General features: G+C 43.9%; 1 protein-coding gene across 1 annotated transcript; it reads right to left on the bottom strand.

The window, feature by feature from the left end:
* Nucleotides 1–922: 922 nt before the first annotated feature.
* s1pr5b (sphingosine-1-phosphate receptor 5b) lies at nt 923–5,247 on the bottom strand. The gene is made up of 2 exons (XM_079158709.1): nt 5,164–5,247; nt 923–3,823 (listed from the first exon to the last, which is right to left on the bottom strand). Exon 2 carries the CDS (start codon nt 3,554–3,556, stop codon nt 2,327–2,329), a length of 1,230 nt encoding a protein of 409 aa, XP_079014835.1. The 5' UTR covers nt 3,557–3,823; nt 5,164–5,247; the 3' UTR covers nt 923–2,326.
* Nucleotides 5,248–13,494: the final 8,247 nt, after the last annotated feature.

The raw sequence follows: 13,494 nt of genomic DNA, 5'->3' as shown, positions 1-13,494 counted from the left end.
TTTCTTTTGGGGTTAAGTGTCTTGCTCAAGGACACATCGACATGCAACCGGTGGCGCCAGAGCCGGGATTTGAACCTCCAAGGATTTGAACCGCCAACCGCCAACCCTCTGATTGAAAGACGGCCCTGCTCTCCACTCAGCAACAGTCGCCCCGAAGCTTGAAGCTGAATGTCTTAGAGTTGCTTTGCGCATAATAATTTTTCCGTTAGAGGTGTGAAAAGTCAGCCTATGTCCCTAAATAGAATATTGCACATGCTGTTCACACCACGCTTATGTTTACAGTCAGAGGGATATGTAATATTAACAATGGTTTCGGTCCGGAAGGCAGTGGCAACACTTGTGGATGCAGAAAAACTAAATCAAGACTTCATTTCACATTTGTCAATCTTGGAATTTGTGGCATTCATAATAACCCAAATGTTTCTTAAATGCATGATCGGGGGGGAAAAAGCCAAGTAAATGCCACACAACACATCTCTTGAACTACGCCCTATAGCTGTCTTTGTCAGCCCTTAACTTAAGTTGAATTGGCAGCCTGTTGAGTTTCTCCTGTCTGTACAGCAACATTAAAGCCAGCTGCATACGATCTTTCTTTGTTTCAGCCAGGACAAGCGTGGACAGCAGGTCAGAGTGAGGCGTTGGGTAGTCTCACCCACAGGTTGACAGAAAAAGGAAGAAGAAAAATTGAGATCTCTGTGTAAAAAATAAAAAGGCTGTATATAGGCCAATGCCATTACCAGATGTGAGACAAGGGGGCCGACTTCCTGTGGTGCTTCTTCAAGAACTGCTCTTCCATTCCGCTACACGCAACGAAACGCACACAGACACGCTTGTATGTGCACACAGTGTAATAACAAACCAAAAACTCTTTGGGAATTCTTTAAGAAAACATTTTATTTCTTTTATGAAAAGAAAGGTGAAGTTTTTCTTGTTACAAAATACATATAATTTACAAAACAGATGATATGAAAAGTCTTCAGAAATACAAAAGGTTCACTACATGAGTTACAGTACAAAAAGAAAAGCACACTGCCTCATTCATCCATTAAGGTCCGGAAAGACTGCAATAACACAACATCTGTGTCAGAATAACAACGTCAAACTAATTTATAATAATAATAATGAAAAATCCGTACCTTAAACTATAACCAGAAACATTCTGTTAACATGATGGATAGCGAAGGGAAGTATTGGAGTAATTGCACTGGTTCTGTATGATTTAGGCACAATATTTACCCTTAAAAGTCCTGCAGCTGCATGAGGATTAATTACATCCACTACTTTGTTTGCGAGTTGAAATATTTAAAGCAATCCTTTTTTAGGCTTATACTTACAAGTGATGCAATTGCAGCTCATTTTGTTTCAGTTAAACGATCAGCATGATAGTTTCATTCTGGAAAGAAAGCCTCCGTTACATTATATGATGACATTTTGTTGTTTAGATTGCTGTTGCAGTTTTCCTGCAGATGCCAGACTGACATTTAAAGACATCGGACATCAAACCCCAATGAATTTCCACTCAGCATCAGATAGGTTAACCGTCTGTCATTTCAAAACAGTGTGTGTGTGTGTGTGTGGGGGGGTTTAATGTTGTGTCTCCCTCCCACAACTATGCCACAGCATTCTTCACTGAGCTGTCAGGACAGTTAAGAGTGAGCGCCGTCTCTCTCTCTTTCCTGTTATCTCTCGGTCTCCCTGCATCACATATGTGTAGGGGTGCCTCGCACAATTTTATCTCAACAAATCTGACACACTGTGGGCCTTCGAACCAGCGAAATCCAGGTGTCTGCATAGATGTACACACATGAGACGTGTTTGTGCTGCATTTAAGGCACTTCAATAGGAAAATTCACCATTAACCCAGAAAATGTATTACATTTTTTTCAGTCACAAGAGTCATTTGGGTTTACAGACGCCTCCTTCCAGGCTTCGACACAAACTGTAGAACCACGGGACAATTGAATCCGAGGCTGCTTCTCCATTAATTGTGATATTTCAGTGCAAATTAGTTCAGGAGACTTATCCCTAGCATCTACTCGTAAAAAAAAAAAAGCGTGTTTGTTTGTTCACATTTGAGTGGCATCCTAATGGCATTTTGTTTTGTAATCATCTCACAATTAAGTTCTGCACCACTTCTGAGGTGAGCAAGCTGTCCAAACAAGATTCTCTTGTGCCTCCATGATATTTCATTCACCCTCCGTTTCTGGCAATGCTCAAAAATGTGACAATGCCAGTGCTGCTTCCTCTCTATAGATGTGCTACATGTCGTCTGTTCAGGGGGGGAAACCCGTTCACACACTTGGACTCAATCAGTCAGTCTCAGTCTTTATGACTTGAAGAGTTTGGGGTAAAGGGCCTTAATAGGAGATGGGGTGGTGTTAACGTTCCCAGAGGAAATGGTCGTCTCCATTCCCCCCTCTAACTTCTGGGATGCCACCTCAGATTTACTAAAACTGCACTCCAGGAATGGCATCCCGATCTTCTTCACCTGGCCATCTCGGGTCATCAGACACGGCCGACAGAGCAGCCTCAGAATGGCTCTCCTCATGTCCTTACTGGTCAGAGTATAGATGATTGGGTTAAGGAGCGAGTTGACCATAGCTACTCCCAGGAAGTAATCGGCCTTGTAGAGCAGGCGACAGCTGTGGGTGGGGCAGAAGAAATCCAGGAGGAGGAGGAAGAACAGGGGCAGCCAACAGGCGATGAAGACGCCAAGCACGATGGTGACTGTCTTGAGGAGGGCGATGTACTTCTCCGACTTCCTCGCCAAGCCCTTCCTCATGCTGCCCGACAGGCCCAGCCGCTGGCGCTGCGTGTTGCTGCGGACGATGCGGAAAACTCTGGCGTAGAGGACCACGATGGCCAGGAGCACTGCGATGAACACAGACACGCAGCAGAGGATATAGCTCTTGGCGTAAAGCGGGAGGACTGTTGAACACTGGTCCAGTCTGCGGATGCAGTTCCACCCCAAAATCGGGAGGACCCCCAAAAACACTGCCAGGGCCCAACTTGCACCAATCAGGGCCCACATCCGTCCCCGCTTCGCCCCGTGGTATGGCCTCATGGTCACCATGGTAACATGGCGTTCAATTGCAATGGCCAGCAGGCTAATAATGGAGGCAGCCAGAGTGATGAAGACCCCTCCCTCCCTGAGGAACCATAGCAACGGCGTCAGTTTCAAAGTATTGGATCCGGACATGATGATGTTGGCCATATACGTAACCCCGGCCAGCAGATCAGATAGAGTCAGGTTGCCCAGCAGGTAGTACATGGGCAGGTGGAACTTCTTGTTCCTCCAAATGGCGATGAGAACCACGGCGTTCTCCAGGACGATGAGGAGACACACCACCAGGAACGCAATGCCCTCAGGTTTGAGTCCTTCGCGGTAGCGGTCTTTCTGCAGCTTGCCGGTGTAGTTGTAATGCTGCACGAGGACGGAGTTGTCCTGGTACTCCCAGAAGAACTGCAGGTAGCTGGGAGAGGAGGCAGTAGGGGCGGTGGGGAAGATGGGCGTAGAGGGGGGAGTCCCTGCGTGAGCAGAACTTAAAGCCTCCATGATTTATGTTGCTTTTATTCTATTCTGACTGCAGGTCAGTGGCTATAAAGTCATTTTTGTTGATATGCTGTTGGCAGAGCTGTGATGAATTTGTCCAAGTACAAAGAAAAAAAGACACACAGCAAAACGTCTGAGCTCCTTCAATAAAGGGAGAGATTACATGAAGTTGATACAGCGTAATCCCCCAGAATCCCTGCAGGGTGTTTTCTTTTCTGCCAGAAGACGGTGCTCTTGAGCTCTGTTTGTCCTGGTTAGAGGGTCCGGACTCTGCAGAAAGACATGGGAAAAAAGAAAGCATGAAAAATGATGGAAAGAAAGGATACAGAACTACAGATAGCTGAAACCATTATCCTTAAAGATTAACTAGAAAACAGCACACTCTTTAGTTAAAGTATGTCAGTGAAAATTCATACATTTTGAAAGGGCGAAGTTATGTTGCACTGACATTTAAGACACTCAGCCACATAAAACGCTTTGAGTAAAAAGAAATCACAATTCCACATCAAGGTGAAGCGTAGGCTGGTGATGTGAATAAGGAAGCTGCCTATGTCTGCGTCTCTTCCTGACATATACATGTATACAAGCATATTGCTGGCAGATAAGTTGAATGCATACTTTCCTGTGACTTTTGAGTATACATTGCGACGATTTTAAACTTAAACTAGTCATGACCTCATGAATGCGATACGAAGGGATCATTTTAATGTGAAACATTCAGCCTTTCCAACTGTGTTTAAAGTGCTTGTCAGTCACTGTAAGGTTAATTTAGACAGGAACCATCACAACATGTGCACTCAATTTGGTGCACATGCAGCTGGTTTCCCCCCCAGCATCACCATTCCACCTTCACAGCATAGATGAGGTGTGTTTGAAGTCTCCCACACATGCAAATACTCTTAAACAGCACGTCCAAAGTTGATGACACTTGCAAACTATGATCATAAATGCTTTTAAGATTGAATTATTTAAGCTATCAATGTTAATGTCGAAAACCATCAGGGGTGATAGGGTTGCATTCCTTTGAGTCTCTGTCGTGAGAGGGAATGTTTTCCTTGCCTCTTGAGTCATATGTTAACATTTAACAAACGGTCTGGAGGTTTTAACCCATTCAATCTGTTGCCAAGAATTTGGGAAATTCAAAAGACTTGTCCGTGTTAACACAAACAGCTGAGCGTAGAGTCCCTCGATGAAAAAATGAATGAGATCATAAGTGAATCTCAAAGTCAGTTATCCAGGATGAGATGTGATTGAGAGAATATGTGTGTGTTATAATCACAACAATCAGCATTCGTGTTTAGAATAATACTAAGATTTTTCTTTCCAAAAAATGTCAAACAAACAAAAGTTTCTTTTTTGGTGACTTTTGCGTCATAGCATGTTTATAGTGCATCTCCTATAACATTCAGTAGCAGCCTTTCTTTCCCTCGGGTGTAAATGGTGCCATAAAGCAATAGATTAATTTAAACATTACAATTAAGTATGTTAACATTCTGTTAGAAAAAACACGACAAAAATGTAACCGTATAAATATGACCCGTAACTATTTCAATGATGACATCATCTATCACACACTGCATCGGAAGAAAAGAGAATCATGAAGAAGTTACCTTGAAATTGATGTAGAGTTGTTGTTTATCACCTCATCTGCTTCTCACTGAGGAGAATCCAAACACAGGCACCAAGTGAGTCACAGTCAAACTGACAAGGCAGAGGGAGTGAACTAAGACCTTCGTTGAAACATGCAACAGCTAAAGGAGGTTGGTCTTAACCCGAACTCTCTCTCTCTCTCCCACCCTCTTCCTCTCTCTCTCTCTCACACACACACACACACACACACACACACACACACACACACACACACACACACACACACACACACACACACACACACACACACACACACAGACAGACAGACAGACTTCTCGTGGCTGCGCACCATAAAACCTCTTCTTGATGACTGACATATGAGGAGGACCTGGAGCGATCATTACATTGGCATCTCATTGAGGCCCGTCAGTGTAATCAGTGGCTCTGATTACACAGCCACGACGGCTAGAGCTGTGGCACTTCTTCACATTTCAAAAGGTCACGTAATGTCAACGATACACAGTCCAGCGCAGACAGATTTCATCATGCAGACCCAATTCTTCTGTGGACAATGATAACACGATGACAGCAAAAGAAAAGTTGTTGACTTTGTTACGCAGGACCCCTCCTGAAATGTTCCCTAAAATAAGTTACATACGTGTTACATGCAATATGTGTGTTAGTTATAAAAAGCCTGTGAGAAGGAAATATTTGCAAGGCTGCAAAAACGTCATAAAGTGCACTGAGAAGACTTAAAAACTCAAATCTTAAATTACGAGGAAGTGCTGTAAATTGTCAGGTGTTTGTTCATACTAACTAAACATCACTTTCCAAATAAATGAAAGCTGCAACTGTGCTGGAAGAACCAGTTTTCAAAAGACACAGCTCAGTAACAATTCCCCCAAACTCCCCGAGCCAACTGAAATGTAGCTTTTGTTTTTCTCAAGTTTGGGTTTTAGATTTATTGCTCCCACGATTATCTGTTCTGAAACCCCCTACTTATGCCGCCAGGGAAGTGAAGCAAATCCGATTCACATGGTTTATCTAGCAGTGTTGGCATCCCAATTCCCAGAGCCTGTCAGTGAGATTTCGGCGTGCTTTGACACGCTTCAGCGGCTCACCTGAACCTCCCCTGCAGGGTGTGCAGAAGGTTTCTCAGGACTAAACAAAGCAAGGGAGACGTGAGAGGGGCGCTGCACGAGCCTCAAACACAACTTTTATCAGTTCTCTCTTGGAACGGGTTTTGTTGTGGTCGTGCTTTGTCTGATGACATGTTGTCCAGAAGCACACAAACTCTCTGTTCCCCTGAACACATTAAATCAGCGGTGGCTTTGCGTTTGCTGTAACACCTATTTACTTTCCTAACTAACGGTGTGTTGACTGTTGGAAATCCTGCTCTTTATCCGGCTGAGACATTACACTACAGAGTCTGACTATTCAAACCTGTTTGCTGTGTAACTGGTTTAGAGGAATAATCCTCCTTTGTGTACTGTACTTATGAGTGTGGACAATACACAAGCTTAGGTATTTCTTTCTTTCTTTCTTTTCACACCTCTTCTATATTTCACTCTGACTGTGTCTGTCTCACATGGTCCTCATCCAAATTTCATTTTAGTGTCTGACCAGGTCGAGTGGCTCCTTTTTGGCTCCTGATAACATCGGTCAAGTGTGACTGCTGACATATACGAACTGCGTTTCCATTTAACTGTCAAGCGAATTAAGGAAATGTTGAATAAACGAAATGCAAGTTATGCACGACTCCATAAACCGGTTAGGAGCAAATAAACTCAGCTACAGTGTAGTTTGGTCAGAAGTTGGAAACATGGCTGCTGACACACATGAGTGAATTTAACAGACACAATACAACCAAGACAACTTTTGAAAAATGTGGTCAGTCCGAGCCTGCTGGCTGAAATAAAAGCGTGAACCATCATCACAATGGATGACTGCGGCCTATTTGTGTCAGTGCATGCGTGTGTATGTGTTCGAGAGGCTTGTAAAAGGACTTGAAGTTGGTGGGTGAACTTTCTCTACCGCTCCGTTTGAGCGTCTTGAGTGTGTGCGTTTCGGTGTACAAATGTTTCACCCATACTCTCTGCTGTCTGCACCGCTGTGTGGAGGGGAACCCTAGGAGATCATTAAAGAGTAATATCCTGTCGGGGTGAACGCAGAGGCCTCACATCAAAGCTTCAGAGAGAAACGGGGGACTGACGCTGAGGACGAGTAGTCTAACAGACGGACAGGACACACCAATGTGTACAGGAAAAGGAAAAGCTGTCCTCTTTCATGTCTTCTTCTTGATCATTCGTGTGTTACTCAGTCCTGTCTGTTTCCCTGTTACTGTTTCGTCTCTCTCTCAATCACTTTTCCAGATTTGTTTTTTTTTTAATTCCTCACTCAAATTTTGCCTCCATGTTTCTGATTTCTTTTATACTCAACTTTCTGTGCAGCAACCCCTGGAAACACGCTCCACATGGATTTCCCTCTCTGGTATTCTTAATGTTTGTTTTTGGCCACACACACCGCTGTGATGCTGGACTACTTTCAGCTGAGCCAGCTCCTCTTTGGGTGTGGATGTAATGTTGACCTTGATGGACCAGTTATGTGACCGACAGGACCATTTCTGGTGAACAAGGGGGGGGGGGGGTCTCTAAGCTGCAAGTGTCAGCTGTAGCGTTAATATTTTTACGGCCTTGATGTCTTTCAGCCTGCGTGGTGAGACATGGTTGTCAAAAGTATAAGAGGACCACCTACAGTTTGAGAGTTGGAAACATAACTCATATGGCATCATTGTTTTAAATTTACTTTTTGAAAGTGAATTTTGACTTGCACATACGCCTGACCTGCTCTTCATCCCAGCACAATAAAACATTTAAATATCTCAGATGTTATTTCACAGCTTCAACTTTTGCCTGACAGACATTCAGGGGGGGAGTTGAGAGGCGAAGACATGAGTCTGGCATATTGGGCTTCAAAACACCATCTAGATGTTTTTTGCCTGCCAAGTCCTCTCCAGTCCTCTTCCTCATCACCTAAACACTTCAGGCCGAGGTCTCTCCAAGGCTATCGCACCACCGCCCCTCCTGCCATCTATCACCACTCAGTCATCAGTCCTAATCCGCTGATAAGTCCCCAAAATCAGGACTAGCCAGACCAGCTCTGTGACGATAAGAAAACATTCCTCACTGCTTGCAATTGTATCTCTTTTTTTCTTCTTCTATCACACACACAGCAGCAGAAGACTGTCCCTCTCCTCTTCCACTTGATCCTCCTTTCTCCACATTTCTCCACATTTCCATATAGTCTCCCTGAAGCGTGATGTTTACTTTCCAGAATGCGATCACTCGATGGGCTCGCGGCGTTGCAGTGTATGACCTAAGACTGTCCAACCCACTCATCAGCGCATTGTTTGTTTGGATTTGCCAGCCGACTTGCTGCGGTTTTCTGGGAACCTCTCAAGGGAGATTTATGAGGATCTGTGCTCTTTTGAAGTGCTCGCAGGGCACAGTGGCTTCAGAAAGAGGGATGAGTTGAGGAATGAGTTCAGAGGAAAAGTTGAGGGGGGGGGGGGGGGGGGGGTTGTAGAAAATGGGTACAGGCAATCTGGTCTTCTTCCGACAACAGTTGGGCAGTTGCTGCGAGGAGCAATGAGTCATCACAATTAAGCTCCTTTCTGGCAGGAAATGACCCCCTATTGCTCCAATTACAGTGATAACAGCAGATAACACCTCGGACAAGGGGACACCAATGATTCTGTACTTACATGGGTCTGCAGTTTTCATGCAATGGTTTCCATCCTCTACTGAAGGGGGGGGGGGGGGTTCAGGTCACCAAGAACTCTGGCTTTTGGGGATCCGGTCTATTTCTCCTGGCTCGGCTGCGCCTCAGTGCCGAAAGCCTTGTTGGGCGAGTGTGTCTGCAGTCTGGATGTGTTCACTCCAGCACTGGCAGGCTACAGGCCTAAATGAGATCCAGATTGTTCTTGGTTTAGATGTGTGATACCGACACCTCTCTCAGCTCCGCGGGGCTTTAACCAACTCACTCGACCCTCAGGATGATGTGTTCATTCCTGCGATGCCAGAATGAACACAGAGCTTCCATCAAGGCTTGGTCCCTGAGCGCGTTTGTGCATGCGTTTGTCAGTTAGAGACTTTGCATACGCTCACAATATATCTAGTGTAGACACACACTCTCCGTTCATGAAAGGACAATAAACGACTTTGACATAACTGCTCCACATTTGGCCAAATGTTTATCTTCATCAACACATGCTTAACCTTCCTCCTAAATGTATACTACCGATTAATTTAACCCTGAAATATTTCCGAATGAAAACACAATAAATGGGCATTTTTCTCTGGGTTTTCCTTTTTTTCCTGGTATGTTTTAAACCCAGAAGATACAAGAACTACAAGAACAAGTATTGCATGTATCTTGCCTGAAAGCTGCATTAATCCATATGTTTGTATAAACAATGGAAAAAATGACAACATGTAATGTTAAAGGTGTCAGATAATTATCATTGTCTCTGTAGTTTCCCTCGTAACAATCAAGCGATTGTCTTTCAGCTCATTGCTTTGGTTTTTACACAAAACAACTTTACAGTTTTGGTTCAGATTCACCGCTGTCATCGGATTTGTTTCCAGCAGGCGGTGAAATAAACCGACTGTACACTACCTGCCCAGCAGGAAACATCATGGTAGTGGAGACCAAAACAGAGTGAAAAGGAGTGCATATTGAACTAACATTCATCAGGTGACCAGAAAAACATGAATGATAATGTTGCTCTGTGTCTGGAAGGCTGAAATATGTAAATGTGTGCACAGTTTGTTGTGGGCCCCCAAAGAGCCAAAACATAAGCTAATGCAGGTTTAACTTTGATAAAACTAAATCAATAATTGTACTCACAACTTAACCAATTAGATTTCATATAAATTCATATGGAAGTTATGATATGATAAGTTTTCCCCGCATTTTCGCATAATTGCAAACTTTTAGACAGACTATTACAAACACGGACACAAGATGAAACGCGTAGGTCTGAATATAAAGCTGGAAAAGAGTTTTTCCTTCTCCATTCACCTTGGAAGTAGGTGCAGTTCTGCCAGAATATCTTCTTTTGCAAACACACTCATGCACATTTTTCCAAACACACATAAACACACATGAACACACATGAATCCTGCCCTCATGGATCTCTCTAGAGACGTGATGGTAATCAGAGGAGATGGGCGGACAAAGACATTACAACCGCACGGCAGCCATACGAATCCCTGCGGGACGCTCACTCAGGGATTTTGTTGCTTGAACGATTCCTGCTCTGTTTCTTTGTGGCCTCTTGAAATTCCATCTTGCTCTCTGTTCTTGAAGGGGAAAAAAATAGCAGGAGAAGTGCAAACCAGTAAGAATGTAAATGAATGCCAGATCTCCAAGTTTTGGCCCCTTTCTGCGTCCCGGGATAATGTGTAAAAACATGCTGCCAAGACGCTGATATGGTGAGAGTGAGGAGAAGGGCACGAGACAAGCTCAGGCCTGAATCCTGTTTTTTCTTCTTTCTCTTTCTTCGCCTTTTCAGACTTTCCTCTCATTTTCCACGTTTGACCTCTGCTCACTTTCTTTCAGTAACTCTCTCGTGTTTCCATTCAGAAGGTGTTTTATAAAGAGAAAGGCGAAATGGGCAGAGTACCAGCTCAGTCAACCAGACGGTAGGGTTAGCGTGACTGGAAGTGATTTGAAGTCTGGTTTCCCTTCTTTTTTTTATTCTTACAGAAAATACCACTCAAGAAATTGCTGACCTCAGCAGAACAATTAGCCCCTCACATCTCACTTCAAACCAAACCAAACCATCAATGGTGGTATCATTAGTTCAAAGAATGGTGTGGGTCAGTCTGCTCAGTGTTGTCATGATTGTAAAAGAGCGGGCATTTACATGTGTGCGTATGAAACAAACAAGGTACAATATGTTTATTACTGAGTTTTAGAGGCGTGGGTAGGTGACGTATTGTTTAACTTTTGGACAGATCAGCCTAAGCTAAGCTAATTGTCTCCTGGCTCTTGCTCCATTAGTGTACAGACATTATAATGATATCAATGTTCTCAACTCAAGAAGGTTTTTCCAAAATGTCAAACCACTAAACAATTAAAACTGTTATTTTGGGGTCTCACTCAGTCAGCCTATAAAAACACATTTGAATTGGATGGAATGCGAGTTTCTGATTAGATTTGTGTTCGAGTTAGATTCCCTTTCCAGTCCTGTTCACACGATCTTGTTCCTGTTCAGCACATCTTAAAGTGTAAATCTTTGACTGCACACACATAATAAAGTTAATTCAAAGCATGGCTGCATCACCGACTTGCCAGAAGCAAAGCTGCAGGACTGAGCAACAAGCTAAACATGCATCCAAGATCTGAGCTGTGTTAACACATCAGGCATCCTGCCATGTGATATCTGTTGTTATCCATAAATCAGTTGGGCTGCTCTCCCATTCCAGCTGGCTTGTTCAGTTTTACAATAGGATGTTTTATCGGAGCAGCAGCACATTTTTCAACCTCTTGCTTTTGCCTGTAATATCTGTCACGTCTCACACGGCCGCCCTGCCAACGGATGGCCGAGATGACACATTAAGATAAAAAGCAAAGCTGAGATAAAAAATTCTCATTCAAATAACTGCACACTACTTTTTTCCATAAAAGCCTGCATTGTATTGTGTGTAAAGCTTCATGTATGGTCTCTGACAGCCTACTTTGTTTTGAACGACACCCAGGATCTCTCTGCAAGCCCATTAGTGGAAGTCAACGCTCTGATGTCATTCAAGCTCTGCAACCAATTAAGTGCGGTTCTGAGAAATTAAAACGCAGAAACTTAATGTCTTCCTTGGTTTTTGAGCCTCCACGTCTATGTGTCAGTCATTCGTTTCTTTAACCCACCCAACCCCTCCACCACCACCACCACCACCTCCCCTCCCCTCCGCCAGAAACCACATTTCCAAGCTGCTTGTTCCATTGCAAGCAATTAGATGTCAGGTCACAAGCGTACCAGCAGCTGGGTCCTGTTCCAGTGTGCTGCGGTGCAAGTTCAGAGCAAGTTTCAGTAAATGGGTATCAGGAGTGCATCAGCAGATCGTGCACAGACACAAACCAGCTGGCTTCTTCAGCTAATTTGCTCCATGGTGAAAACTGAAAGAAATTTTAAATATGAACTGCAGGGTTTCCCCGTTCCACCTTGAGCGATTGCAGCAGCAGAAGAATCACATCGGCCTACACACTTAAATGTAAAGGCATGTGCACACCCACTGGGGAGTGGGGGAAATTCTTCCAAAGCCATGTTTGACTCCTCCTTAGGCAGCCCCTCTGTTTGCCCTCATGGTTTAGTAGAGACAGAAGTAGGCCCAGCTTACAGCCAGAGGGGACAGAAGAAATCTCCATCAAATATCAGAAAACAGATTAGGTTTACGTTATGTATTATGTTTTTCCACAGTGTCCCAATAAGTCCCAACTCCTGATTGAACAGTTTTCATTTGATTGCGTCCCCCGGCCGCTTAAGGGATCAAGTTGCGGTTTACGTCCAGACAAATTAAAATCGTAGACAGTTGTTCGTTTGTCAGCAATGTGCAGTTGCAGTCAAAGTTGTCAAGTCAACTCAACAGCAGAGGGTTTTCAAATCAAGCAGCAGTCCTGGGTCTCAGCTTGTTTAAACTAAATATCCTCACACTGCGGAAGATTACTCGCATAGTCCCACAAACTCCTTGGCAGGTCTATCGTCAGCTTGAAACTTGTACATTTTTGTCAAGATGCCAAAGTTTCCAAAGATATCAAATAAGCCAGGATGAATTACAGGTCAATGTGTATGAAATGAATCAAAAATGTTTCAAATTTCTGTAAAAACATTTTAATAAAGGTAATTATAATGTGACGATTATCAAACTCAATGGAAAACTCATTTTGAAACTGGTTCAGAGCAAATTTGAGAGAAATGTTGGGAATAGCACAGTGGGAATCCCACAGTTAGCCACATGTCTATACATAGCTGAGATCAGCGGGTCACACACAGCTGTCAGCTTCAAGTCTTATTTTGGTGTTTTGTTTGGGTGCTTTTCAGGGGGAGGAGGGTATCTATGTTTTCCCAGTGACTGATAGGACTCGTTGTTTACGGAAGCACAATTATACGAGCGACTGGGCAGCGTACTGGTCCCAAACGAGTCCCCATGGACCCACTAATGGCCACCCTATAACTATCGAGGTTTGGTAAAAGAGCAGCTAGTGTCTTCGCTATAGCTGCTATAAACCCGTTTACTGTTTGCTAACACTGTGGACATTGTGCCTGGCCCACTGTTTGCAAGGTCCTCCGTGTT

The sequence above is a fragment of the Pholis gunnellus genome, assembly GCF_910591455.1.
Source record: "Pholis gunnellus genome assembly, chromosome: 5".
NCBI classification, from domain to species: domain Eukaryota; kingdom Metazoa; phylum Chordata; class Actinopteri; order Perciformes; family Pholidae; genus Pholis; species Pholis gunnellus.
Note: the sequence above shows the minus strand (reverse complement) of the source record. Positions and strands in the feature narration are given on the sequence as shown.